The sequence below is a fragment of the Myripristis murdjan genome, chromosome 18 (assembly GCF_902150065.1).
Source record: "Myripristis murdjan chromosome 18, fMyrMur1.1, whole genome shotgun sequence".
In the NCBI taxonomy this organism is placed as follows: Eukaryota; Metazoa; Chordata; class Actinopteri; order Holocentriformes; family Holocentridae; genus Myripristis; species Myripristis murdjan.
The window spans coordinates 20,862,690-20,889,666 of record NC_043997.1 but is presented as its reverse complement, the minus strand read 5'-3'; the positions used below and the strand labels follow the sequence as shown (position 1 = coordinate 20,889,666).

The window sequence follows — 26,977 nt, the reverse complement described above, 5'->3', positions numbered from 1 at the left end:
CCACGTAGAAATTTCTCAAGTTAACTTTATTCCTAAAACGGTTCTTTCATTCCCTCCAGGTCATTGTTAAACAAAATGGAAATGATAAAGTGATGATCCTCATCTAGAGAAGATAAATTAAACAGTATAAGTTCACCTCATGTCACCCCTGTCTCTTTCTAATGAAGCTTTGAGCTTTGTCCAGTATTCTGAGAGGTGGAGAAGCATTTGCACATCCAGAACCACAGTTATGGGGTGTCGGGGATAAAGTCACATTTCAGAGGATAATCCCATATCGTACTGTAGCTTGACAAGGCTAACATCTGTTAGTGGTGTCAAACATGAGGAGAATGATCTCCCATCTGGAAGTCTATAAGCTTAACACTACTGGTAACTTAACCTATATATTATTATAATGTCAAACTATATGTGCACACAAGTCAGTAAAATCTCCAATATACCATGCAGCATGTCATTGCTGAAATAAAGGAAATTTCATTGTCAGACAAAAAACAAATGAAAAATAAATATGAAATTCTCAACCCCCTAAAAAAGCAAAGAGAAGTCACATGAGTGGGGAAAAAATACAAAATAATTACCATTCTGGCATCAGTGTTTCAGAGGTGGAGTTGAAATAGAGGAGGCATTGTAATCACAGGAGTCAGGAACAGCACTTTTACAATTTCACAGTGAGAAGTTTCACTTAACAGTCAGTGTTTTTTTCTCCTTTCTTTCTTTTGCACAAAACAGAAAAATGAAAAAAGGTATTAGGAGAAAAAAATGTAACCAGTCTTTGTCCCATGACAGGAATACACCGTCTTCAGTCTTTGATCACCTGTGGGAAACCCCACACATCCACACCTGCTTTCAGTGACAGGAGGTACAAAAATAAGAAGAGCCGATGGCCAATTAAAAAAAACAATACATCATAACTGACGTTGAGTGTATTACCACTCAACATTAGCTAGCTTGGCCAGTAACCAGCAGCAGACATTGGTTTGCCATGTGTAAAAAGGGAACAACTGCTAAAGAAAATAGCCAGGTTGTCACTGACTTACACATAACTCCAGCTTATCATGAAGTCAAATACCATATTCAGTCCACTGGGTCAAATAAGTCAATTGAAAAAAAACTGAAACTTTGTCGCATGACAGAAACAAAGGCAGTCTCATCTGTATAAAGAGATTTAAGCAAAGACGAAGGTGTGTTTCCTTTTCAGTTCAAATCTGACTGACCCTGAATCTTCTCACTGGTCATCTTACCTCCTATTTCTGACTCAAAGACTTCACTGACTCCTCCACTTTCTCTCCTCTTAGGGGAATGTTTGGACTAGCTTTTGTAAACCTTACAACTGTCAGAGTCCAATAAGCAGATTTTTGTAAACGTAGGCCTTTAAGTCTTCCTAGCATCTGACAAGTTGTTTTATTAAATATTTCATTTTGTGCGCTTTTTCTTAGAATGCACTACATGTATTGTGGTTCTTTGTTGGTTGTAACATCGGCAGAGCTGAGGGGGTTCAGTTTTCCCACAGATGACTCACATTAAAAAAATGGATGCACTCCTGGTACTGTAAGTTGCTGCTTTGGATTAAAGCGCCCACCAAATGGTATAATTATGCATGTTGCATTTTTTCCACAGCTTTGAGAAACCGTTATGCGTAGACTCAAGTGCGTCTTGCACGTTTGTGTGCGTATGTGTGTGTGTATGCATGTGTGTGTGGCAAGCTGTATAGTCAGCACAAACATCATGCATGCGTGCGTATCGTCCAGCTATCACACGGTAGTCACTCAAACTCACATCACAACATTCTTTGTTGTACAGCCCGAAACACAACTAGCAAGTGGGTAGACAACTGCTCCTCGCATCTTTCATTGCCAGTCTCATTATGCTATGCATCTGCTCCACTTCCACACTTCTTGTTTCCTCCTGAACTCTTCCTTCCTTTCCTCCATTCTGTATTTCTTTCAGCCTCAAAAGTGGTTGGTAGGTAGGTAGACAGGTTGGTAAGCCTCTTCTATTTCATCTATCCACAGCTTAAGGTAGCCTTGTGAGCAACAGGTCGACGGTTTGGATAGTTGACATGCGTCGATGTGCTTCTGCTCTCTACAACTCATTCCCCTGCTCGTCCGCAAACTCGGCCATGATGTCATGCACCCAGATGTCCTTCTCCTCCTGGGAAGTGTCGACCAGGAAGACTGTCAACTTCCTGTCCCACGGCTGAGAGGCTTCCTGCACAGCCTCCAGCTGGGCCACCAGGGGTTTCTTCTCCACGTGGTTCCTGAAGACGATGGAAGCTTCCTCCGACCACTGCCTCGGCTTCACTCCTGTGGATGGAGAGGAACCAGTCAGTCATGAGGATTGAGCTCAGCTACATATACAGCCCGTGAGCTGTCATGTGTTTTAATTAGATTTGTCAAATTAACATGTTAACGCATGCTCTTTATGCATTATCCAAAAATTAACGCAGTGTTGTACTTTGACCCCCTTTTGACTTTTTTTTTAAAGATAATTTTTTGGCCTTTCTGCTTTATTTGATCATGACAGCAGAGAAAGACGGAGGGGATAACATGCAGCAAAGGGCCTGAGCAGGATTTGAACCGGGGCCACTGCGGTAAAGACTCAGCCATGGTAAGTGGCATGCGCTCCAACAGGTTAGCCACCAGGGCGCCCCTGACCCACTTTTGACTCCTGACCCCACATGACATCAGCCATGACACAGCACATGCTGCCGGCACTGAATACTGGTAACAAACAAAATGAATGACTAGACAACCTGTGGCCTGCTAAATGGCAAGTTTTCTTTCAAGAAGCTTCCTGATGGATCTCTGGACATACACAAAGCCATATGGACACACTGCAACATTGAAATGTCTTTCTGTTGGAGCATAACCAGTTTAAAATATCAGCTAAATGCCAAACTTTTTTTGTTGTAAGTTCCTTCAATAGCAGTGAGGTTAGCAGTCCAGCAGCGGTGCTGTAGTGCATAAGGGGCAAAACTGTCAACTGTCAACACATCAGATTACACTAGAAAATCCATTACATAAACCCTTTATAGAACAACAATTGTTTCCAAAATACACTATACAACAACAAAAGGGTAAACAAGCAAGTAATTCATATATTTCAAATATGTGATTAATTATGGTTAATAATTGCAGGGCTCTTACCTGCAGTGTTTTATTGGGCAGTTTGAATTACAGCACAAACAGAAGAGTGGGAAGTGGTAACAAAGATGACTTTCATATGGATGCAAATATTACTTGATGTGCTATATAATTTAATATACAGTTTTGTAAGGGGCAGGAGGAAGGCATGGTCTGTAGTATAGTACATTTATTGATAAATAAGATAGATGCTATGTTTTTATGTTTTGTGATGTTGTTTTGGACCACATCTGGTCACCTAGAATTTTTATCATATCATATCTGTATCATACTCAGTGGTATATCTTGTCTATCTCGATGTAGTTTAAATGTATTTTGTCCGTGTATTTTGCATTTGTTTGGCTAAATATATATTATTACAGTTCTGTTTCCAAGGCACTGAGCTAGTGGCAGCCTGTTGTGGCAGCTCAAGCATCTCTAGCCTGTATTTAATTCTTTTACTATTTGCTAACTGTTTTACTGTTATAGGCTGGACTGCAAACTAAAGAACAACATGTAAGGTAAAGTTATTCTAGTATGTTTAGTGCAACTGTAAGACTTATAAGCATATTTTGATGATTATCAGGATACCTAACCCTAACCCTAATACCGTGAATCACAATAACTTTAGCCTGGACAGTCATGGCATGAAATTCACATATCATCCCATGCCTAGACCTGGTACAGCCAAGACTTCAGAGTTAGGCCTCTACTCCACTCACCAGCTAGCTGAGCGGTGATTCCCTGGAATGGCAGCTGTCTGAACTCCTTGATGAGAGGTCTGAGCTGGGTGCAGCTGACTAGCTCATGTTTACCATAGTCCAGCTCATAGACAGACACCAGCCCATTGGTCAGAACTCCCTTCACCAACACACGGTGCCAGCTGGGAGAGGAGGAGGGGATAGGTAAGTTCAAATTCAACCACGATGAATAATTTATTAACCAGTTTAGGTAATACACAAAAGACACCAGCTTTAAAACATGACTTTCCTTTTCTTGCAATCTGGCCTCTAAGACATGTAATACTGAGATCAGGGCTGTGAGATCAAATGAACCTTTGGTGTTGCATCAATATACTGCTTCAGAGAGAATAACTGTGCAAAGCAATCATGTGGCTGCGCCTCAGAGTAATTAGATTTAAAAATGGCTGTACATCACAAGAGCACGCTCCTATATATTCCTGCTCTGAACCAGAATTGTGCATGTTAATAAATATTTAATCAGACTATCCACCTTGAAAGCGTAAATGTTCAGTAGTGGTCTCTAGACTAGAAAATGCTTCATAAATGCACCCCATTTACCATTTAGTGCTCATAGATTTCAGTGGAACATTACCAAATGTTAAGTGTCTGGTGGAGAAAACTACGCAGCAAACTTCAAAAATCAAGATATACCTTTAAGAGTTACATAAGTAGTATTCCCTTTAAGATATTTCATATTCTGCAAAACCTACCAGTTGTGTTAAATGTGTTTGTCTGTGACAACCCATCCATCCATCCATTAACACAAATTCTTGCACATTGAATATTTTCTCACATTTAAATTTAAAATCAAATCAAACCGCTGTACTCACTTGTTCTCCACCTTGGCAGCGTATATCTGATTCTTCTCTATGTTGAGTGGTTTCTCCTCGGTCTTGTTGTAGTAGAGAATCATCTCTCCCATCAGCACCACCAGCTTGTACATGTCTCTCCAGGGCTGCAGCACAAAATGGCCTGGGTGGCAAGCAACTGATACATAGATGTCCATGTTGTTACCTGAGGGGAGAAAGGCTCGTTAAGGGTGTGATTTTCCTGGTTTTATCAGGACATGGATGTTGGTTTTGCCAGGACAGATTTAGAAATGTGGCCCACGGCAGTGGATCAATGTTACTCCTTACATATAAGCCTTCCTAAGGCCGTAATGACCAGCCTGGGAGTTTTCTATTAACTAACATAACACAGATTCCACTGACATCATTACCTACTGGGGGGAGCTCTAGAAGAGGGGGCAGATGGAGAGAGGGTGAGGGGGATGGGGGTGTCTGTGGTGGGCTAGTGGTGGTTGTGCTTCCTCCTCCTCCTCCTCCTCCTCCTCCTCCTCCTCCCCCTCCGCCTCCGCCTCCTCCTCCTCCTCCCCTCCCTGACAGAACCCTCCTCAGATGAGGCTTGGTTGGGGTAGAGGTCGTGCTTGGACTCCCATTAGCAGTGTCACTGGGGCTGGGTGTCTTGGAGGATGACGTGGGTGTGCAGGTCTTGGTAGGACTGTGGAATTGAATGAACTGAAATTAATTTAAATAAGTGTATTTGATATGACAGCATAAGAACACACTGTACATGGTGATGCAGGAAAAAAAAACAGCTAAAGAGACTCTTGATATAGATATTTAAGTATGCCAGCACAAACAAGCTTGCCCCACTGTGGGTCTAGGCATCACTTTGTCCTTTTGTAATGATTAGCATTCATATCTTTGAAACTACTCTATGGGTTACACCCAAGTCTTTGTCCTATACAACAGGGGCAGCCAAGTGCCTGATGTAAATGCAAACCTGTTGTATGTAATTGCAAAAAATCACATCACTGCCGTTAGATGAGTGATGGCCATCCATCACAGCAGCTGACAAGAATCCATGCGTCAGTCCATGGACAGACGCTGAAATAAACTGTCCACTAGCACTGTGGGGGGAGGCTCCTGTACATTTCTCCTGCTTCCGCGTTGTAAAGCTGCATCCCCAGCGTACGTAGATACTGACACCAACATTGTTACCACAGCAACCCATGCAGATAAGTTGGTGGTGTCTTGACACACAAATCCAACCTGATCACTTGATAATACATTTATTTATACATTTTATTAAATAAATGTATTATCAAGTGATCAGGTTGGATTTGTGTGTCAAGAGACCACCAACTTATCTGCATGGGTTGCTGTGGTAACAATGTTGGTGTCAGTATCTACGTACGCTGGGGATGGAGCTTTACTTGATGCGTGATGGGCATGCTTCTCTCTCCTTTTGCCACTCTCACACCTGTTCCTGATCCCAGACCTGAATAGCTGCCTTTCATAATGCCAGTACTTTTTTGTCTACAAGATCCCTGCACCAACAACTAGTCCTTGCTGGAACGTAGCTCCTGGGCTCAGACCTTCTCATCCCCTGGGTCCCTGAAGCCCACCTGGACCTTCTCTGCAATCCTCCACTTGCCTTCCTCAGCCACATCACCCACCCATCACCTTCCTCACCTTCCCTCCTCCTGTTCCTCAACAGATAATTGTCTTCACCATATCTGCCTGTCTGTGAGTCTGCATGCAAGTTCTTCTTCTCCATGTATAACAGATAATGAGCTCTAAAGTCATAGAAAGTACTTGGCATTTAAGGGAACACATACATGTTCAATTCAAGGAAAAACTAATAAGCTTGGTGAGTTTGCAAAAGACAATATCAACATCCAATTTGAATAAATGGTAAAAATGACATGCACACAAACATAATCGAAGAGGAATAGAGTGGAATTTGAAAGCGGCAGAAACCTGTGGCTGGTCAGGAAGACGTCTGGTTGCTGTTTAAAGAGGTCAGACTGGGCCATTTGATGGTTGAGGCTGCGGGCAACGTCATGGAAGTTCTTGTCGGTGAAAAGGTGGACATGGATACAGCGCTTGGTGTCATCCAACTTGGCAACCTTAGAGTGAGTGATGAGGTGGGGATGGAAGTGAGGCACAGATTTTGAGATGTTAATGGACATAAAATCGTAGGGAGATAAAAAAAATCAGCCAAGACACACTGTTAGGTGACGTTGAAACGTATGATTGTGGTCCTCCCTTTCCACGTCAGGAGAAGATTTTCTTTAATTATCTGATCTCTTCTGGACAACTGAGAGTCAGAGTGAAACCTATGATTACATCAGTCATTACATGCCCTTAATGGGATAATTTTTCAGTCCGTTATAGGAAGAATTGAATTATTCGTCTTTTAGGGCTTTGGATCTCACTTTGAGAATCAGACATAGAAAAGGCATCATTTCAATATCTCTAAACCAAAATTAAGATCTGGATGTATGTTCCTCATGTAACCCAGGACTGTAGGTGTAACTGAGCAAAATGCAATTGGTGGATTAGGTTGAATACCTTCATGCTACAGTCAGTGGAGTTGAGCACTCTCTCTCGAAGCCACTGGACAGCATCTGGAGTCCAGGATCCCAAACTGACAGACAGATCCGCTAGACAGCACTTCACAGCCTAAACAAGGGTTACCGGAGGTCAGTTTACTGGAGAAAACCCACACATTCATCGATGGATTCATGGTTTTCCATATTACAACATGAATACACACGATTTATGTCCACATTTTCACAGATATGTTTACATGGAAATGGGTCACAGTGAAATGAACAATGAAATGGGTCACACAGCACCCTTCCTTACACTTCTTTTCTCCCTCTCTCTCTCTCTCTCTCTCTCGCTCTCTCTCTCGCTCTTTCTCTCTCATACATGCACACACACATTTACCTGCGGCGGGATGGCCATAAGATCTCGGAGGAATGGTGGTGGGATCTCTCTCAGCTCAAACACCTCTACAGAAGCCTGGACGCCCAAGTCAATGAACAGGATGTCTAGCACTCTGCTGCCATGCAGGTTGGTGATCTATAAGCAAACACACAGAAACAGCAGTTCAGTTACAGTTCAGTTACAGTTCAAACACTGCTACAGAAGCCTAGACGGCCACAATAATAAATAAAATATCCAACACTGCTTTTGTCAGGCTTGGTGATCCACAAAGTGCAGAGAGGAATTTAGTAAAATGTGACTCTTCTCAGCTGGAAGGCTAAGACCTGAAGGTCAACATAATATAGCAAAATGTCCAGGTTTTTGCCTCCATACAAGTTGGTAATCTGGCTATGAGAAAAGGGAGTAGGAGCCCCAAATGTGGCTTTAACTTCAGTAGCAACACAACAGTAGCAACAGAGCTGACACTTGGGAACCATTCATTTAAAATGAGCACTGCTTTGCTGTGTGAGGCATTTTTGCCAGCCCATCAATCAGCTGACAACATATTTTTCTCTCTGTGGCTCAGACTATTATTTTTTTATGGCTGTTACATGTTTTATGGCTTATAAAAATGTTATGTCCTTATGTCAAATCAAATTGTGCCTCTGCTGTGATTGGTTAATAACTAATGTGTAATTTTCCAAACATTTAGAAACTACAGTTAAAGGCGTAACAGGTACAATTTTTAATGCCCCTTTACACAAAGTAACATGTTAATCAATACCAATGACTCAGCGCTTTCTTTGCCAAGGGGCTGAGATTTCTGCCTTTCAAAACTCATTTTTGGAGCAATAACACACTACCCACTGGAGTTTCAGGAAACTCCCAGTGTCTGGAAATGACACATGACAAAGCATTGTGACAAACCATTGCTCCAGTGCACTGCAGGATGATATATTATGTCTTTGCTAGACATTCCTGATGGATCCTTGCCTTATTAGCTCGATTACTCATATCTTTTTTGAAAATGTGACATTATTGTTTACATTAATTGCAAGCCCATGTTACTTAAAAGGACAGGAGGGTTAGGAGTGTGAGCTGTGCCAGGGACTTGTATAGAAGGAGAAAAGCTGTACGAATGTAGCAGCATTTCTGTCTAGTCGCTGATAGAGGCCGATAAAGCTTATGGATTACTCAATGCTCCAATAAATGCTTTTAGAATCTATACAAGAAGTTAACAGCTTGTAAACTTGTAGAGGATGTGTTTAATAATGACCACCAAGAAACCTCCTTCAAACCGTACAGCAGGTTACCATATTGTCTCACCTCAACACGGGACCATTTCCCTTTGTAGCGAGCCAGGCAAACTTTCCCACAGAAGGGTCTGGATACCAGGAACTCTGATGTTACCTGAAAAAGGGGGTTATTTCATCAAAGGAGGAAAGCCAAGAAAAAAGGAATATCGCTAAGACTTACCACGTTTTCTTGGAAAATGGATAAACAGTTTGTTAATCATTAATGCTACAAAATGACTTTGTAAAAACTGCAACAAACATTTTATGGGTCCATTAGGTCAGATGCCAAGGAGCAGCACCAGGTGTACAATGCTTTGACGGCAGAGATTAGGGTTTTGGATGTGTGGTTCCTAGTGGTGGAAAAGACTGGTTCACATTTAAAAAACAGTGCTTGAAAGTTAACGTGTCAAAGGCCACAGAAACATAATTTTAGGCTTGCTATTTGTAACTAATTTAATTAGGAGAGTTCTGCTACTAGCCTAACAATACATTCATACTAGGGCGGTTGACAACAAACAAGATACTTAGTATTTTAAATCAAGTATCACTGTATAATATGATGTGGTAAATTGTTTTAGAATAACCAGCATGCTACTTCCCAATATGCTTGAAGATTGCAAATGGCCTGTCTTTTAATTGAGAAAATATTACGCAAAAATATTAACATAACATGTGATGCAAAAACTGTAATGAGCAAACTGTAACTAGTTTTAAAAGACAACAGTACAACTACAAAATAGCATCAGCTCTGCTTCCCTGTTAACAGATTAAGTGGCTTGGCTACATCCTAACTCCAGATTATCACCCTAATCTCAATCTGTCCACAGCTCTGCTTGAGACAGGCAAATCACACAACATGGACACATTCACAAAATGCTTTTGAGCTGACTGTGTGATTAGTCACCTGCTCCGTTCGCTGACTGAGAGTACGATTCCTGTCGACATACAGCAGAATTCACACACATACACACACCCACACATGCTCAGTATCTTATAATCCGAGTGAAATGCCATTACCTCAGTGCTGTCTAATTTTAATCCTCTCTACAGACAAGTACCCACTCATCCACGGGGGTTAAAGTGGGTTCAGATTGCTTTGTCATCTCTTCAGATGTAAAAATCAACATAAAGGAGCAGAAGAGTTTAAATTTTCATCGTCATTCTTATGAAGCTTCCAGAGCTGTTCTTTAGTGTCTAACAAGTCAAGAGACTCCAAACAGCAGGATATATTTGCCCCATGTGTTTGTATGTGTATTATACATGCCATAGTAGAGCACAGACATAGGCAATTACTATTAAATGTGCTATTGAGTGATATAGTACATGTGTAGTCTATTACTTGTGCATGTTTTTGCTCTACATGTGAGGTCCTGTCATCCCTGTTCCTATGTTGTCATGACATTAAAATAACACATGTATCTTTAAGTTGTCAGTTTATCTCTACATCCAAGTGGAAAAACCAGTTTCTCTACATTGCACTTGACAAATGAGGTATTTCTGATTTTGACGCCTCAACTGGTATTCCTGTCTTGATTTTGTGGGGTTTTGATGTAGCCAATTAAATAAAACCAAATGCTTTAAGAGGTCAAGAAGAAGCAGCGTGTTTACCTGTGAGTGGAAGTAGGTCTCTGTCTTCTCCAGTATCTCATTGAGCTTGGCGAGACCTCTGGAGGGCAGCTGGCAGTAGATGGTCCCATCTGAACAGACACTGCTCACAGTCACATTCATATAGGCACTGTTCACCTGTGGAGAGACACTGCTGGCTTTTAGCATGCTCGTTTGTGTGTGTGGCCAGTATAGGAGCATTTATATGCCTGTGACCACATATACCTACACACACACACACACACACTATGTACTGTACCTGTAAGGGGCTGGCTAGCGTCTTGTCTTGTAGAGCTTTCATGCAGGCGGCATTGATGTTGACATCATCATCCTGTGATGTATCATACAGGACAACCAGTGGTGTTTCACCTCTCTCCAGGATCTCAGCCAATAGGATCCTTCCACTGGCCATGGTCTCAAACTTCTTCAGCACCTCAGGTTCCTGGCAGAATGGCTCCAGGCCTGGACACACACACACACACACACACACACACACACACACACACACACACACACACACAGAGTTATGGTACATTAACTTGAGCTTCAGCTAAATTCTATCCTGGAAAGAAGAAAGGGGTATTGCAGCTCTTTGGGGATGCTAACATCTGCATATCCATTGCTCAAAAATGCAACAGAGCCTAAACAGCTTCACCTACTTTACAGTTGTTATCTGGTCCTAACCAAACCAAACGTTCTGTATTTTTAACATAAAGAAGCTACAGCTGGATGCAGCTCTACTTTGCCAGGCACATCCTCATCCTCATCCTGTGTAACTTTTGGAGATGCAACAGAAAAACAAAGGAATAGCTCCTCTGACTCAACAAGTTGAGGGACTTGGCAAATGCAAGGGTTTTGTTAACACCCCCAATCCCCTACTTCTTCCGGCTGTCCTGATCCCCTGATTGGATTCAGACCAGACTCACCTGCTAGTTTACATTTGGTTGCCTGGAAAGGCAACTTGAAAAACTTCTCATGCAGCTCAAACACTTTGGTTTTGCTGATCACCTCCGAGAAGCCATGATCCACATAGTACACCTACAGAGCCAAAGGCAAACATACATCATTATCAAATTTCCTCATTAATTAATTCATGTGTCATCTCTTGTTATTTACATAATGAATATTTTGTCCCAGTCTTCTGACAATGAAAGAACTTCTGAGTGGGAAATGGAAGCTGATGGCAACTCAAATGATTAAAATGAATGCATAACATCACTGTCATGTCTATGGTGACAATGCATTCACAGTGTCTATGTTTAGTTTACTTTAACTACATTTAGGATACTTTATTATGATAAAAAATTATAACTTAAGATTTGAATTATATTTCTTTGAGCTTTTAATATTTGGCTGAATAAGGCAGCATTTTTAATTTCTTTTTTCTCAGTGGTGGTACTAATTTTGCTAATATGGTGATGCTACCCTGCTAAATGAATATGAATGAAAATGAACTGAAGAAAAAAACATTGCATTAGAAGAAAGATAAGACTAGGCAGTTTCAGAGTAAATCTCTGTGGAGAATTCTTTTTTGATACACTATAAGTGATGTTTCAAAAAGCTACAGTAACACTGACAGAAGGTAGAACCCACAGATGTTTTAACTGGCGCTATGAGTAATTTTACTAACACATTTTGTGAAAATCTCGATTAAAGCATTTTGAATGTATCTGATTTATGTGCTAGCCTTCCTCTTAATGTGAACAAATCAGTTTCAAACAACACACCTCTGCTTGGAGAGCTGTTTCTATTTAATCATAATCGCCATCATCACATCATTTCAACCCTAAACGCCGATCGATATATCCTTACTTCTTTAATGTCTCACCTTGACCTTGTCAGCCATGACCTCACAGACTTGAGCCCTCAGGATCTCCTCCTCCTCCTCGGCCCTGACAGCAGCAAGCTGCCCTGATGCCGGGGAGGCCAGAGGAGTCGGACTGCTTTGGTCCAGGCCGTAAAACTCCCTCATTTCATCCTCCATGGACTCTTGGGCCTGGGAGTAACCTTCACCGATGTACCTGAGAGAATGAGAGACAGAGAGAGAGATAAGCAACCTCTCTTAAGCTCTGACAGATCAGACAACACTCACACTCTGCTCTCCTACCTGAGTATAACTCCGTTGGTATTGGTGGCCTCCACCACCAGCACAGAGGGGTACTCCTCCCTGGGGATCAGCAGAGGAGGCACCGCCTGGTTGCTGAGCCTCCTCCCCACTTCCTGCCTTGCTCTCAGCTCCTCCTCGTTGGCTGAGGAGCTCCTGCTATTGCAGTTCTCATCGTCTCTTCCTCCCCCTCCAGTGCTGTTCCTCCTGTACAGGATGGCCCTCTTGGGGTTGTCGGGCATCGGGTAGTCGATGGTGCAGATGTCGGAGAGGAGCTGGAGGTTCTCCAGGACATATCCAGGAAGTTTGGTCTTGTAAAATAATACCAATAAAAGCTAATAAATACCAACTTTAAACAAATAGGATGTATAAAACATTATCATTGTCAGTGTCTTGTGATACCCTATTATTCGCTGCTGCATCAACCCAGTTTCCCCACAGGGATCATTACAACTTTGTCTACCAACACAATTATTACTACTAATGACAATAAAATTCATATTTGACCTGCAGCTAGCTCATTAACATGTAATAGCCAGCTTATGAAAATATATTACAGACCTTGTAGGTGTCCTGGAAGAGCTTGGGCAGCGCATGGGCCCAGAGGCCATTGGGGTATTTCACCAGTAGCTCCTCCAGTTTCTGCTTCAATTCGGGCAGAGGGACACCGGGGAGGGGGGAGGGCTGGGGGACGAGGGCGAGGACGGGGGAGAGTGAGGAGGAGGGTGAGAGCTGGTGCGGCTCAGATGGGCGTTGGGTTGTCTCTGTGGGGTGGGGGACTGCACAGCTTTGTCTGTAGGGTTAGGGAGCGGCGATGTCTGTTCCTTGGCAGGGTAGAGGAGCAGCTCTGATGGGTTGCTGCTGCAGGGTTTCTCTACCTTGGAAGACAAACCAAAGGGACTGATTATCTGTATTCATTACTGAATGTAACTGAAAATTCATGAAATCAGCACGGCGATTTACATTTGCATAGTTGTTGTTATGATAGCAAAGCATCACAAATAATCACAATAATATAAAGTCAGTATACAGTGCAAATGTGCGTCCAGCTCTCCAGGTCTTTGATGGCCTCGCTAGGCAGGTCCTGTTTGTACAGCTCTCTGTAGATCTGAGGCAGCTTGGACACCCAGAACCCATTACTGTACTTCCCAAGGATCTCTTTGATGCGAACTTGAACCTGCTGCGGATTGTAAGGCTTCCCTTTCCCCGAGCCGGGGCCCTCGTTCAGGTTGGAGGGAGCTGGAGGATTGAGATAAATGGAACATTAAAAAAATGGAAGAGGAAAAAGAGATGAAACACACAGGGGCTATTACTGTGTTTACAACCCTGATCGTCTTGCCCCTGGATGTGCTGGATTGTACGGCTTGCCTCTCCACAAATGAAAGCACTTGTTGAGCTTTGAGGGAGGTGGATGATTTGAATTAAAAAAGAGAAGGAGGAGTGATAATGAGGCACATATTGAAACCTGGAATATTCTTGTCTTTGCCTCTGGATTTGCCCCTTCACAGACTGGAACATTTTCTCTTCTTTTACTTCAAAGGAAAGAGATAAAGAGACGGAGACATCCACCAGTGGAGCTTGGGGCTTCTTTTCCTAAACCCTGAACTACAAGAGCGGCCAGACTGTTGTGTTTTCCATTAAAACATGTTGCCTAAGGCTGATGTTAACAACTACTGTCTCAGCCTTTGGTGGTTTAACTTCAGACCCTAGGCTCCATTTCCTAGAAAAGAGTTATATACCCAACTACTTTTCTAACAGCATAAGATGTAAATTTGGTTTGCAAGGAGAATTACAAATTATTCCCCAAATTATCCTGGGGAAACTGGTACCCACTTGTTTTAGCTATTGCCCAAAGCTCTCAAGTTCCTTGCAAATTCATTTAAGTTCACAGGACTGCAGCCTAAATTCTACTGAATTGCTCTGTGTCTGCTTTAATCTTATTGTCATAATGTTATCATATTTATTTATTTCATTTTAATAACTTCGGTTTACTTTATTATTGTTTTACTGTTGTAATTTAGTGTACCAACATTTATTTATTGTCTATTTTTTCTGCATTTTAATCCTGCTATGTGAGGCACTTTGGGCTTCATGTTTGCATGAAAGGTGCTGTATCAGTAAAGTTGAGTTTATATCCAGGAAGCAGAGGCTCTTCAAACAGCCGGTGCCACAGCTTTAACAGTCCCTTCTGCCTACAGACACCTGAAATGACAAAGTTTGAAATGACTGGGGACTTTACCATGTGTCTCAAAGCTATGCAGTTCATTACAGGCCTGTGCTCAGCTCCAGGCTATGCAGAATCTAACCATTATTCAACCAAGCAAACAGCAAAGCACAGGCCTGTGGGAGAGTGATTAAAGAGGAGGGAAGCTTACACAGATAGATACACAGATAACACCTGGCAGATGATATTTATTTATTTTTTTAATGTTGACGTGACATTGCGCTATCGGTCTGTGTATCGCTCATTTGCACGACGTCATGTCATAGCCTTGTCAAAGTGGATGTCCTGATTCTCGGTTTGTAAGTGAGGCAGGCTACTGTACTGCCTGGAGGATCACCCACCACACCCAAGTACAAGATGGGAAGGAGGGTGGGTGGGGGGAGGTTGACACTGATGTCACCTCAACTAAGGGGGACAAATTTATCAAAAACAGCACACCTCTAACTTTGCACAGTACAAGCAAAATCGATCACATCACAAAATGCTACCAAATAAACCACAATTCATAATACTATGACGTTTCACACGCATTTTTGTACGTTTTTCTGGTTTCTACAGAATTGTTATAAATAGTAAAATAGTGGGGGGTTGGGGACGTAGGTGGAGGGGAGTGAGGCGGGCTGTTCGTCCAGGGTGCCACACAACCAAGCTCTGCCACGGCTGTTAGTTGATGTGTCTGAGGTAACTGAGTTCCCGGTAACTTTCCATTCTGTTCAGAGGACAAAGCTATACAAAATGGCTTGTATTTTTAGAAAACAAAAGGCAACTGCCCTACTTACAAGTAGTCTGTGGGGAGTTTCTGGAAAGGTGAGCATGCACCTCCTTCTGAAATCGTGACGGGAGGGTCATCCTCTTGTCTGGCCTGAACACACAAGAACAGAACAAGGAGGAAATGTTCACTTTCAGTGGCCACCGTTACAGAAGAGGAGAAGAAAAGAGTCACTCCTAACACATTTCTTTAAAAGCTCAGCTACGTTTCTGCATTGCATGTCAGATGTTTTCATTTCTCCTGAGGTGACGTCTACCCTGGGATTATCAAGAAGAACCCTCGTGGCATTAAAAAGCTTAGCCAAACAGCCTAATCTCTGTCCAGGAAGGGGCTTGGTTTACACAGCACCACAACCCCTGAATCAAACTGATAGACAGAAACAGAATCAGAATCAGATTCAATGCCAGGTAGTTCAACAACAGGTTTTTGTCTTCATATGTTGATGCAAGTAAAGATAAAAGTTAATAATAAAATGAAAATAATGTGCAATAATGGGGAAACACGGGGAATACATCAAGTGCTCTATTTGCAAATTATGTTATTTGCAGAATAAGAAGTTAGTCTCCATCCCCGCTGGCCTAAAAGAATTGGTCATCAGAGTGGCTGCTGTACTGCACTGTGTGCCTGCAGCTTCACTCCAACCCCACAGACCTGCTGTACAACCAAAGAATAAGAATTCACAGAAAGATGATTTGTGTAAAAAAAAAAAATACACCTCCTTTGGTGCAGATAACATGGTTGTAATAGAATTTTGGGATTGCTGTCTTGCACATGTTCACTGTTGGATGGTTTCCCCCTGTGTGTGAATCGCATTCAGTGGTAGTCATCTTCTCCATCTCCACCCTTTCTTTATCTCCTCCTCCACTATCATGCCTGTTCTCAGATCAGATCACTGGGTACAGTGACTGCTTTGCTTCAGCCTTTCTCTCATTTTTCTCATCTCTCTCCATTCAATTCCTCTCTTCCCCTTATTTTTCTAAAATTTGTGCTAGACTTCTAGGCTCTCTCCAATTTGGTGGCCCCATGTGGTAGCAACAGATGACTGTGAATTTTTGACAGTTTGATGGACCCCATTACTCAGAAATCATACAAGACATATTGGTGAACTACACACGACTTAGACATAAATTTATTTTTCTTAGTTGCTGGTGGAAGTGGTGGGTAAAGGAAAACCGTTTTGTATTTTCGTCTAAATTTAATTTTGGGCAATCTGGAGGAATATGTGATATCTCACTTAGGGAAGATTGTAGGCTTTTCTCTTTTTTGTTGACTCCACCTGCCCTTAAAGGAATAGTTGAACCAAAAATGATTTGTGATTATCTGCTCACGCCCAGTTGTTTTGGAGAAGGCCACTACAAAGCTGCTCCAGTTAACTGTGTATTACACTAACACAGAAACTTCAACAGTGTTTCAGTTGACATGAAGGTAAATAGATAATGTCAAAATTTAATTCCTTGAGTCAAACAGTGTTACTTTCAGTCTTTAGCCAAGGGATCTGATTGCGGATTTTGCCTTGCACTCTTTGATGAAAAAAAAAAAGGCAAACAGAGGATTTCTGCAAACTATTGGACTGCAGACTTCCCTCTGCATTAGATGTTGCTGGTGTCATTGCAAATCTTGCCAGTCTAAGAAGGATCTCAGCTGCAGTTTCTCCCCTTACCCTTTCCTCTGCATTTCATAAAAGTTTTTTGGTAAACTGTAAGTCTATGTTGGCTCTCCTATTTCATCCACTTTGCTGAATACTCAATACTACTTTGTTCTTGCACTGCCAGGCATCCCACAGGGCACATGTGCTCACACACACACACACACACACACACACATGCACACACACAAACGATGATAACGCTTGCAAAGGCTGCATACTGCCCAGCGGTAGATCTAGAGGGATACAGAGAGATGTGCTGATTCACTCTGTGTCGGTTTAGAAGCGTTAATCTACCAGAGAATAGAACGGGGATTAGCGAGGGCTCACGTCCCCCCAGTGACGGGCTCGTGTCCCCTGCCAACACACCAGGCTTCCCACCCTGCCGTCCCATTGTGCTGTGGAGGGCCACCGGTACACGGGACACCCGTGGAGTGACACAGACAAGGGACTGATGTCAGTTGTTTTTATAGCGGACAGACACACAGAGCCATGGATGGATGTGATTGAGAGAACCGGTTTGAAGTCAGTGAGCTGAATTCATCCTGATTCACTGACCAAGCAAAGCAGCTAGATGGACTAGCTAGCGATGCTTCTAGATGGCTGATCAGGTGAACTGTCTTAACAGCAATGGATCAAGTCTTTACAAATGGGTTGGGCCTGGAATAAACAGACAGGGGGGATAAAAGGAGAGATAAGAAGCAACAACAGAGAGGAAGAAGGAACAGGGTTGAGTTTTATGCTTAAGTAAGGAGAACAGGATGCACAGCAGGAGGCATTCTGGGTGAGCATGTGCAATATCGACTGATAAAGTGGAAAAAAGGAATAAAAAGGAGAATACACAGAAGTGGATCAGGGAAAGAACGAGAAGATGAAAGAGTGCTGGCAAAGAGAAAAAGACAGACAGGAAGTGAGAGAGTGAAGTGAAAAGATACAGAGAGAGAAAGCGACAGAATAAACGAGAGCGCATCATCAGACCCAGTGCTGAATAAGCAGCGGTAGGGAGGCAGTGTCCCATTCACCAGCAGCCTATTCTGATTCAACTCAGACCACACAGGGGAGAGGACAGTAAGGAAGGGACAGCAAGAGACAACACTGAAAGAAAGAAAGAGAGAAAGAAAGGAAAAAAGAAAGGAAAAAAGAAAGAAAGAAAGAAAGAAAGAAAGAAAGAAAGAAAGAAAGAAAGAAAGGAAAAAAGAAGGTGACAACAGGAAAGATCCAAAAGGAAGTTTGAGGGCATAGAGATGAAGTATAAAATGAAGCAAGACAGAAGTTAAAAATAAGAAAAAAAAAAAAAAAAAAAAAACACAAGGGGGGCATGTGAAAGTAGGCACTGTCACATCTTAAGCCAATTCTTTCTTCTATTCTTACTTTTTTCCTTCTTTCCTTCTTTCTTTCTTTCATTCTTTCACTCGCTCTTTGCTACACAGCCAAAAGAACATCACTCTGGGAATCTTTACCACCCTGGGGAGCACTTCAATTCTGTCAGTGTAACAGTTATGTGGGGACTGCGGGTTCACACACACACACACACACACACACACAACCATAGAGCAGTGTAAAAGGTGTTTACATGGCAAGCGTCTTTGAAAAGCTGTTCTGGAATTTACAGCCGAGGCAAATTAATGGGAAATGAATTAAGACCAGGGCAGGCAATACAAGTCATTAATTTGATTCTCTTACCAAAGCCTAAAAATGTTCTCTTATGTAATGGTTATAGCATCATGGCTTGATTAGTTAAGTTGGATAGCTGAAACTGACAGCATAGATTACTGTAAAATAACTGTAGCACTCTTAAAGTGACTAAATACAACAAAATTGGTTAAACTGATCAATGATTAAGACATTCTTCTGGTTGGATTTTCCTTTTCTATGGATTAATGATGGCCTGCTGTTTATGTGATCACACACAGCCTCACATCAAGCCTCACAGAACAGCAGTGGTTTTTTGCTGTCATTGTTAGCCATAGTTTAACATGGAGAGACTGATAAAGAGCTGCAACTGAATCAAATCCCATTCTTTAACTTATGTGAAATTGTTGTTATATTGTAGATTACAGCAAAAAAACAAAACAAAAAAAAAACTCATGTCAGTCCCAGTATTTACTTTTTTACTTTACTTTTTCTGCATAACATTTTTTTTTTATTTGCATTGCCTTGTGTCTTTTAGACCTATATTAAGGCATCTTGCCTCATATATTGGTTCTTATATCACAGCATGCACCATTCAAAAGCAAATTTATAATCTGGGTGAAGTCAAAAGTCACTCAAGGGAATATTTTGTAAAATTCTGTTATGTATCCCTCTGCTTACACCCATCTGCATGACTCACTTCTCCGAAGGTGTGTTTCCTTTCCTGGTGGGTGTGTTCTGATTGGACGACTTGTTCTGATGCGCCCCACCCTTGCCCTCTGATTGGGTGTCCCTCATGTCCCTCGCTTGTCTGAAGTCTCCATGTCCCGTCCCCCGGCCGCCGCCGCCTCCTCTCCCCCCACCTCGCCCGCGGTGGTCCGGCTGCCTCAGAGAGGTCTGGGGTTTGGCTGTGGGAAGACAGAGGAGCAGATGCAGTTTACACGCAAATACATGACCACAAACACACACAGCTAAGCCTGCTGCTGAGGCAGTATCTATATTTCAGTATGTATCGACACAACAGATCTGAAGACAAACAGCATTGTTTTAATCAGCCAGTCAACCAGCAGCAACAAAGCCATGTCGTTCATTAAATATGACATCACCCTGAGACAATGATGATTAAAAACTCAAACCATGGTGATGTTTTTCTTTTCTCTTGAACTGCGGCATGACACGGTCCTCTGCGGGTTGGAAACATTTGACAACCCTTGAACCCTTGCCTCTTGGTTGATTTTAAAAATGCACATAATAACATCACTTTTGAGTAACCTGGAAAGTACAGAGGTAAATATAATAGCAAATAAGAGTATTACACTAATCTGATTACAAAATACAGTAACTGGGATCTATTAAAGTCCCTATAAAAAGCCAGCAGTCCAGTCTCTCATTACTCTCACGATATCTCATTCATTCAGACACACGCAGCCCGGCTGGCATGACATCACATTTCTGAATAGTGACATCATCATGGTTCCTCCCTGTTTGTGTCTCTTAGTCATTTCCAATGCTTTTCTCCCCGTTCACCTCATCCTCTCTTCTTCTTCTCTCTCCCCTTCATCTCTCTTTTTCTCAGCTAAATCTAGTACTTTCCTCCCAGCGCTCCTCCTGCCTTCTCATCCTCTCTCTGCAGAGTCTCATTCTTTCATCCCAGTGACAGAGTGCAGCAAGCAAGCAGCTTCATCAGCCTACGTCCTGAAAATGGATCAATAGGCGTTTTCTGTTTCTACCTCTCCTTCGTTTCTCCCTCTTGCTCCATCTCTCTGTCACACTCTCTTTCTCTCCTGTCTTTAAATTCACACTTGATAGCCTAATGGATTTGAGTGGATATGCTGTTTATATATGCTACTGGAAACCAATCACTCAATCAATCAATTAGTCTAGAGGGCATTTTGTAGCACTGTGGGTGCTCAGTATCACTATGGCAGTAAGCCCCGCCACCTTTTCCTCTTCCATCAAAACAGAAGTTAACTAAGTCAACACCCAGTGACACATAAGCCGGCTGCTACACGCACACACACAAACACACACATGCACACACATACACAGATACCCAGACACTTGCAGACACATAGACAAATACACCGGCAGGCAGACACAAGCTTGAGTGCACACACAAATACTGTATAAACAAGGTCAGACACAAAAACACACACATACACACACACACACACACACACACACACACTCGGAGCACAGAGCCGACGCAACGTCACCTCACCAGCATGGAAGCACAGTCACCGGTTTGTCTCTGCCTGAATATCAATATCCCAGCCCGTCAAGGCAAGGAGGGGAGAGAGAGAGAGAGGGAGAGCAAGAGAGAGAGCAGGCGAGAGAGGGAGCGAGAGAGAGAGAAAGAGAGACAGAGAGAGGGCGAGAGAGGAGAGAGAGAGAGCGGTTGTGTTGCTTTGTGAATCAGCTGCTCTTCGCTTGCAACTGAATCTTGGCTGCTGCTGTGAGGCTGTATTACTCTGAAATCTCAACACCCCCCCCTCTGTCTGACTCCCTCCTTCCATATCTTCTGTCTCCCCTCTCTCTCTCTTACCCCCTCCCTTCCTCCTTCTCCCTCTGTCGTCTAAGTCCCTCTCTCTTTCTCCCTCTCTTTTGTCTCTCCTAGGCCCCACCACCACCACCACCACCATCTCATTCCCTTTCATTTCCTATGACCCTCTCACTTCCTCTCTCTCCTCTCTCTCTCTCTCTCTCTCTCTCTCCTCCCTGCACTACCACCTCCCACCACCTCATTCTCTCTCTGAGAATACTGATTTGCCCTTTCTGCAGCATCACAGTCTAGTGGGGGTGTATGCACTGCAAATGGAGCTACAGATGAAAAATGAGTGTGTGCGTTCGCCTGTGTGTATATAGATGTGTGTGTATGTAAGTTTGTATGTGAACGTGTGGTGGGTTTTGAGTGGAATGTTTGCACAGCGACTGAAGATGACAGAAGAGATGAAGACAGGTTCAAAAGAATGTGTGTGTGCATCTGTGTGTGTGCAAATATATGTGGTATTGAGAAATGTGTGTGCATGTGTGTAACAATGTGAACAGGCACATGCAGGCACTGATGTGAACTCGATATACCCGTGTAGACATACTGTAAGTATCAAGTTTATGTTGTATCTGTCAATTTGCCTGTGTGTGTGTTTGTGTGTGTTTGTGTGTGTGTGTGTGTGTGTGTGTTCTGCTTCTCTTTTATTCTTAGCACCTCAGGAACTGCAGGTCCCGGCAGAGCAACAGGCAAAATAGGGCAGTCATTCATCCACAACCTGTCACGCTGCACCGCAGGCCAGCAGACACTATCTGGTTAATATTGCATCATCGTGGTACTGATATAAACACCGTGTTGTGGACTTTTCACTTCCAGCTTGCTGAGCCACTGGTGCACCGGAACACCAGTCCCGAGGGGAGGGTGGAAAAGGTCTGGCAAGTCTAACAGTCTTAGTGGGTTTTCACTGGCTGCAGGAGACTTATTTGGCCACAAGTGCTATCGAGGGCATGGGATGCTGTCGCGTATGTGTGGGGTAGAGGGCATGCAGGGCATATTATTCCTTCACTGAGGATAATTTATACCCTCATTTCCATTTACACACAAATTCATAATTTCTGCAAAAAAACACCACAAAACCCAGTCATTTTTCTTTCTGTCTTTGGTTGAACTGAATTCATTCATTCACTGTAATTAGTTGAATTCGCTGGGCTGCAATTAAATTAGCTGGATATTCTTTTGTTTTAGCTGGATATGTTTTTTTTTTAATGAGGCTTTGGAGAGGGTATAATGGATTGGTAGGGTGATTTAAATGTGTGATTAAAAACACAGTAAGGACAAAGCAGCAAAATGAAAACAGGAGGCACAATGGAGGATCATTAGGTAATAAATCAGAGGAAGCTTTTTGTGTTACAGTAGTAGTAGTTACATTAGTGAGAGTGTTTATCCGAAGTAATTGCATATCATGTTCAGTTATCTGTGCTATGCAGTCAAGCATGTTTGGAACAGTGCAAAGTTACGTTACAGCCAAGTAATCCTTCATTTTCATATGAAGGGGAAAATAATTTATTAGAATGTCCTACATTATTTTTATACTCTATATTTAAACTTATTTACATTATGACATCTGTAATTATGCACTAGCAATACTTAACAGACTTAAAAATACAATAAGCAAACAAAATACATCTAATATTACATAACCGTCCTTTGTCCCATGGCAAGGAGCACCAAGCAACTCAGTCAAAGTGATCCTGTGTAATTTGATAAAGCTAATTTCATGTTCCTCAGTGGGGGTTTATAAAAGGGACATTCTACAAGATTACAGGTGGTATGTGCATTTTGGAAAATTGGATTACAGCCTCATAAATATTGTAAGGGTAAAACCATTAAGTCCAACATCCAAGACATATATATTTTTAGTTTTTTTTTTTCTTTTTTTAATATTGTTATAGTATTAAAGAAAAAAAGGTTGTCCTCCAATGAGGGATGATGAAAAAAAAATCCAACACCCTTGCCTTTCCATCTCTGTTTCTACCTGTATTACTGAAAGTTTGCAGTCCATCTAACCGACACAATTTTATGTCATTCTAGCCTGCACAGAGTTTTTCTGTGACGTTTTCAAACCGTCCATAATTTGGTTTGCCTTGGAATGTAGTAGCTCTGCCAAAATGAGCCTCCCTCTGACCAAAATGGCTGAGTGTCTAGATCCAACCTTCACAGAGAAAAACAAACTAAAGTGATGCTGGAGGGCAGGTTGAAGACGATAAAAAATAACAACCAGCTACATTTGATAATTAAAACAAATGGTATAGCTCTCATCTAGGCAATCCCTGAGGAAAACAGCTGTGTGTTTAGTCAATGATCAACGTCACAGTTCAGACAAAACCTTACCGTTAAGGACGAGTGGGGCGGATGGTTTGACCCTCATCTGGGTGTTGACCAGATGGGGTCGGCCCGTCTTTTTGGAGCTGCGCTGGCGAGCCACCACCTTGGCTACATGGGCTGTCTCATTGGCCACTGAGGCAAAGTACACCATCTGGAGAGGGGAGAAGGCACAGAGAGAGAGGCAGACAGTGACAAAGAGGAGACTCACCACATGGCTGAACAAAGCTTATAACCCCTCCAGCAACAAGATAATTATCTGGCATCACTTCATGGACCTTTGGTAACACATTTTTTAACCAGACGAGGGAGGACAAACTTGGAGTGGAGTCAATTTGGTTGACTTTGTCCTGAGGTCATGGCATGCACACAGCTTCGCACTGACATATCTATTTAACTACTGCTGTGATCAGTTAATTAACTTTTTGAGTGTGAAGGTAAAATTTTTGCATAAACATTTGTGTATGTGTGCATTTGCATATTATGGCCACAATCACATCAGATGCTGGTTTTCAGCACACCGACTTCTTTTTAACAGTTATTGTGAAATGGTTGGTCACAGTAGGTGTATGTCTTGGGATTTGGGATGCAGGGATTTTGGGGGTGCTCCTGTAGGTGCTCCAAGTTGAACATGTCTAAACTATGAGCCCTCATTATGTCAGTGTCAGACAAAGACAAAATTAGCAGTGCCTGGAGCGAAGTAAGCCTCTGAATGTGACAATCCAATGACAATGCCAACTGCCACTGACAAGACAATTGCTAACACTACATTTGAAAATTGGATGAATGGATGACTCTTGGGAAATGGATGTAGGAAAATTAGTTGGCATAGAGCCAACTCCTGCCAATTCCTGAATAAACTGTTGATTAAATGAACTACTAAGCTCCTACATGTGAGCTGTTTTTCTGGAACGCTCTCTCAGTTTGAACAGGCAGATGGTGGTGGAAGTGGATATGTCGTGAACAGATAACAAACGGACACCTGCCATTCAGTTTAGTGCCTGCTCAACTCTCCTGAAATTTACATAGAGTAGAGTTGAGCTCTATTTTTGGTGCCACCTTCTTGCCGTTACACTTCCACCCTCCCACAATCCACAAAATTTCAAGCCCTGCTCTTATTCATACAAACAGGGGGCGTCTCCATGCCTGTGAACTTCACTGTTCTTTGTTGGTTCATCCTCGCAGTTCACTTTAGCCGCAGCTTTCATTTCAGAACAAGCTCCTCAATCTGTTCTTTAAAAAGCAGAGCAATTACTAACTTCCTCCTGTCCAATTTTACTTGCTTCAAGTTAACTAGCAACACTAATTAAATAGCTTGCAAGTGGCTATTAAAATCAGTTGCATGAATGATTTCACACTCCTTGTGCCCTTTGAGCTTTGCGCTCTTTGTTCGAAGTGACACTTGCAGTTGGGTTTAGTGTATAAGAAGGAGAAAAGAGTGCCCTGACTTTGCGACAATGGTTTAATGAGTGTAATTATCCACCCATCCATTAATCTACATACCCACCCCACCTCCCAGCAAACACACACACACACACACACCTCTCCAGAGCGGTTGCGCTCCATGCGGACAACAGAGGGCATGCTGGCTAGCAGTGCATCCAGGTTGTTGTGTCCCATCTGTTTGTGTGGTATCTGGTCCCCGGTCAGCTCCTTGTACTCCGACTGAAGGCGGGACAGTGACACACCGCCCTTGTTGGCCTGGAGGACGGCCCGCAGCATCTTCTTCACCAGCTCCGCGTCAGCCATCTACAACAAGAACAAACCAAAAGAAAGCAATTCAATACACAAAACAAGAAAACATGCAAACATGACACTGAAACATGGAATACATTAACGCACAAACAGATAGAGACAGCTAACTTCAGGTTAACCATGTGAGCAAATAAATGCAAATGAAGAGAAAAAGCTGACAGATAATGAAGAATTCCACCTGTCCTGCTGTACCTCTCCTGAACAAACAAGTGATTAAATGAATGCTTAAATGATCATAAGTCAGCGATCAATCAAGAATTAGATTTTTTGTGGCAAATATGTCTTGTTAACAACACCTTACAAAGTCCATTTTCAATTGAAGTCATTTTCAATTGACTTCATTTATAAGTAAAATGGCTCATTCTTTTATTATGGTTTTCCTCAGCCTTTTAACCCTTTGTGGGTAACTGTTGGTGGGTAAATGTTGGTGTACTAGGACTGAGTGGCTGCTGCTGCGAAGGCAAATTCATTCACTGTGGTTCAGTTTATTGAAACAGCTTACACTTGGACTGGATTCACCCTGCATGCGAGCCAAATGGGTGACTTGTTAGGCAGGTTTTAATTTTGACTGCTGATCAGATTTCCTATGCCACCCCAGAGCAAACAACTCAGTGGCTTTCACTTCGCCTAGAAAACCCAGTTACACACTGCCATGCCTGCAGAGAGATGTTGGTACTGCAGCTTTTTACAATTTTTCTTTTCATATTCGATGAATGGAGGGGGATGCAACATCCTCATTGCTGTGTTTGCTTAAGGTTTCGCTTCCTTAGTGAAGCCACTTGATCCATCATTAAACCCAAGTAAACATTTGTCAAGCACCACATCAAGTTACTTGCCCTCATTCAGTCAAGAGAAAAAATGCTAATAAGCAATTACTGTCATTCTTCTTTGGTTTAAAGCAGTAGAATAGTTAAACTAAAGACTACCATCATCCTTGAACACCAGGAGACAGGCTTTTTTTGGTAAAGTACTTTCAATTAAAGATGCAGCTGACTTTTTCTCCTAGTTAGCCTCTTACATTCCAGCTCTATAATGGAAACACTTTCTTTCTCAGCCTCGCTGCAGCCACAGTTTGACGCCCTACAAAGGAATTTGCAACGGGATATTGGTTTAAAACACGGACCTTAGTTATCTTGGTGATATTGCTGTTATTCATCCTCCGGACCAATGATTCTGACACTGATTCTGTACGACCCGCAAAGCAACTCCGAGCTCTGGCCAAAGTGGAGACACACCCTCAATAACCTCAGCCTCCTCTCTCCTTTAAACAGTGGGTAACTTTTCATGCGCCAGCCCATGGCCTTTAACAATGAATGACCTACTGGGGTATACACCGTTAATGGTCGAATAAAACGATTAAAGTGATTTGAGGCTGAAAAACAGTCTCTGAAATCGGTGCTATGTGGAGTCTGGGTATCCAGGAATGCACACACTGCAAAAAATTCCACATCACAGGAGTTTTTCCCAACTCAAATTCAGTCCTCGGGGCTTATT

The 26,977-nt window shown here is 42.4% G+C and overlaps 1 protein-coding gene across 1 annotated transcript; it reads right to left on the bottom strand.

Annotated features, from left to right (window-relative positions):
* Window positions 1–7: 7 nt before the first annotated feature.
* LOC115376454 (tudor domain-containing protein 7B-like) lies at window positions 8–26,977 on the bottom strand. Its single transcript, XM_030076027.1, is given in 21 exon segments — window positions 8–2,303; window positions 3,845–4,005; window positions 4,696–4,879; window positions 5,085–5,365; window positions 6,631–6,779; window positions 7,225–7,335; window positions 7,606–7,740; window positions 8,911–8,994; window positions 10,488–10,622; window positions 10,744–10,946; window positions 11,411–11,522; window positions 12,313–12,505; window positions 12,592–12,899; window positions 13,150–13,247; window positions 13,250–13,466; window positions 13,619–13,827; window positions 15,592–15,674; window positions 19,559–19,766; window positions 23,738–23,882; window positions 25,271–25,477; window positions 26,607–26,977. Coding segments are annotated over 21 exon segments (3,477 nt in total). The 5' UTR covers window positions 26,640–26,977; the 3' UTR covers window positions 8–2,082.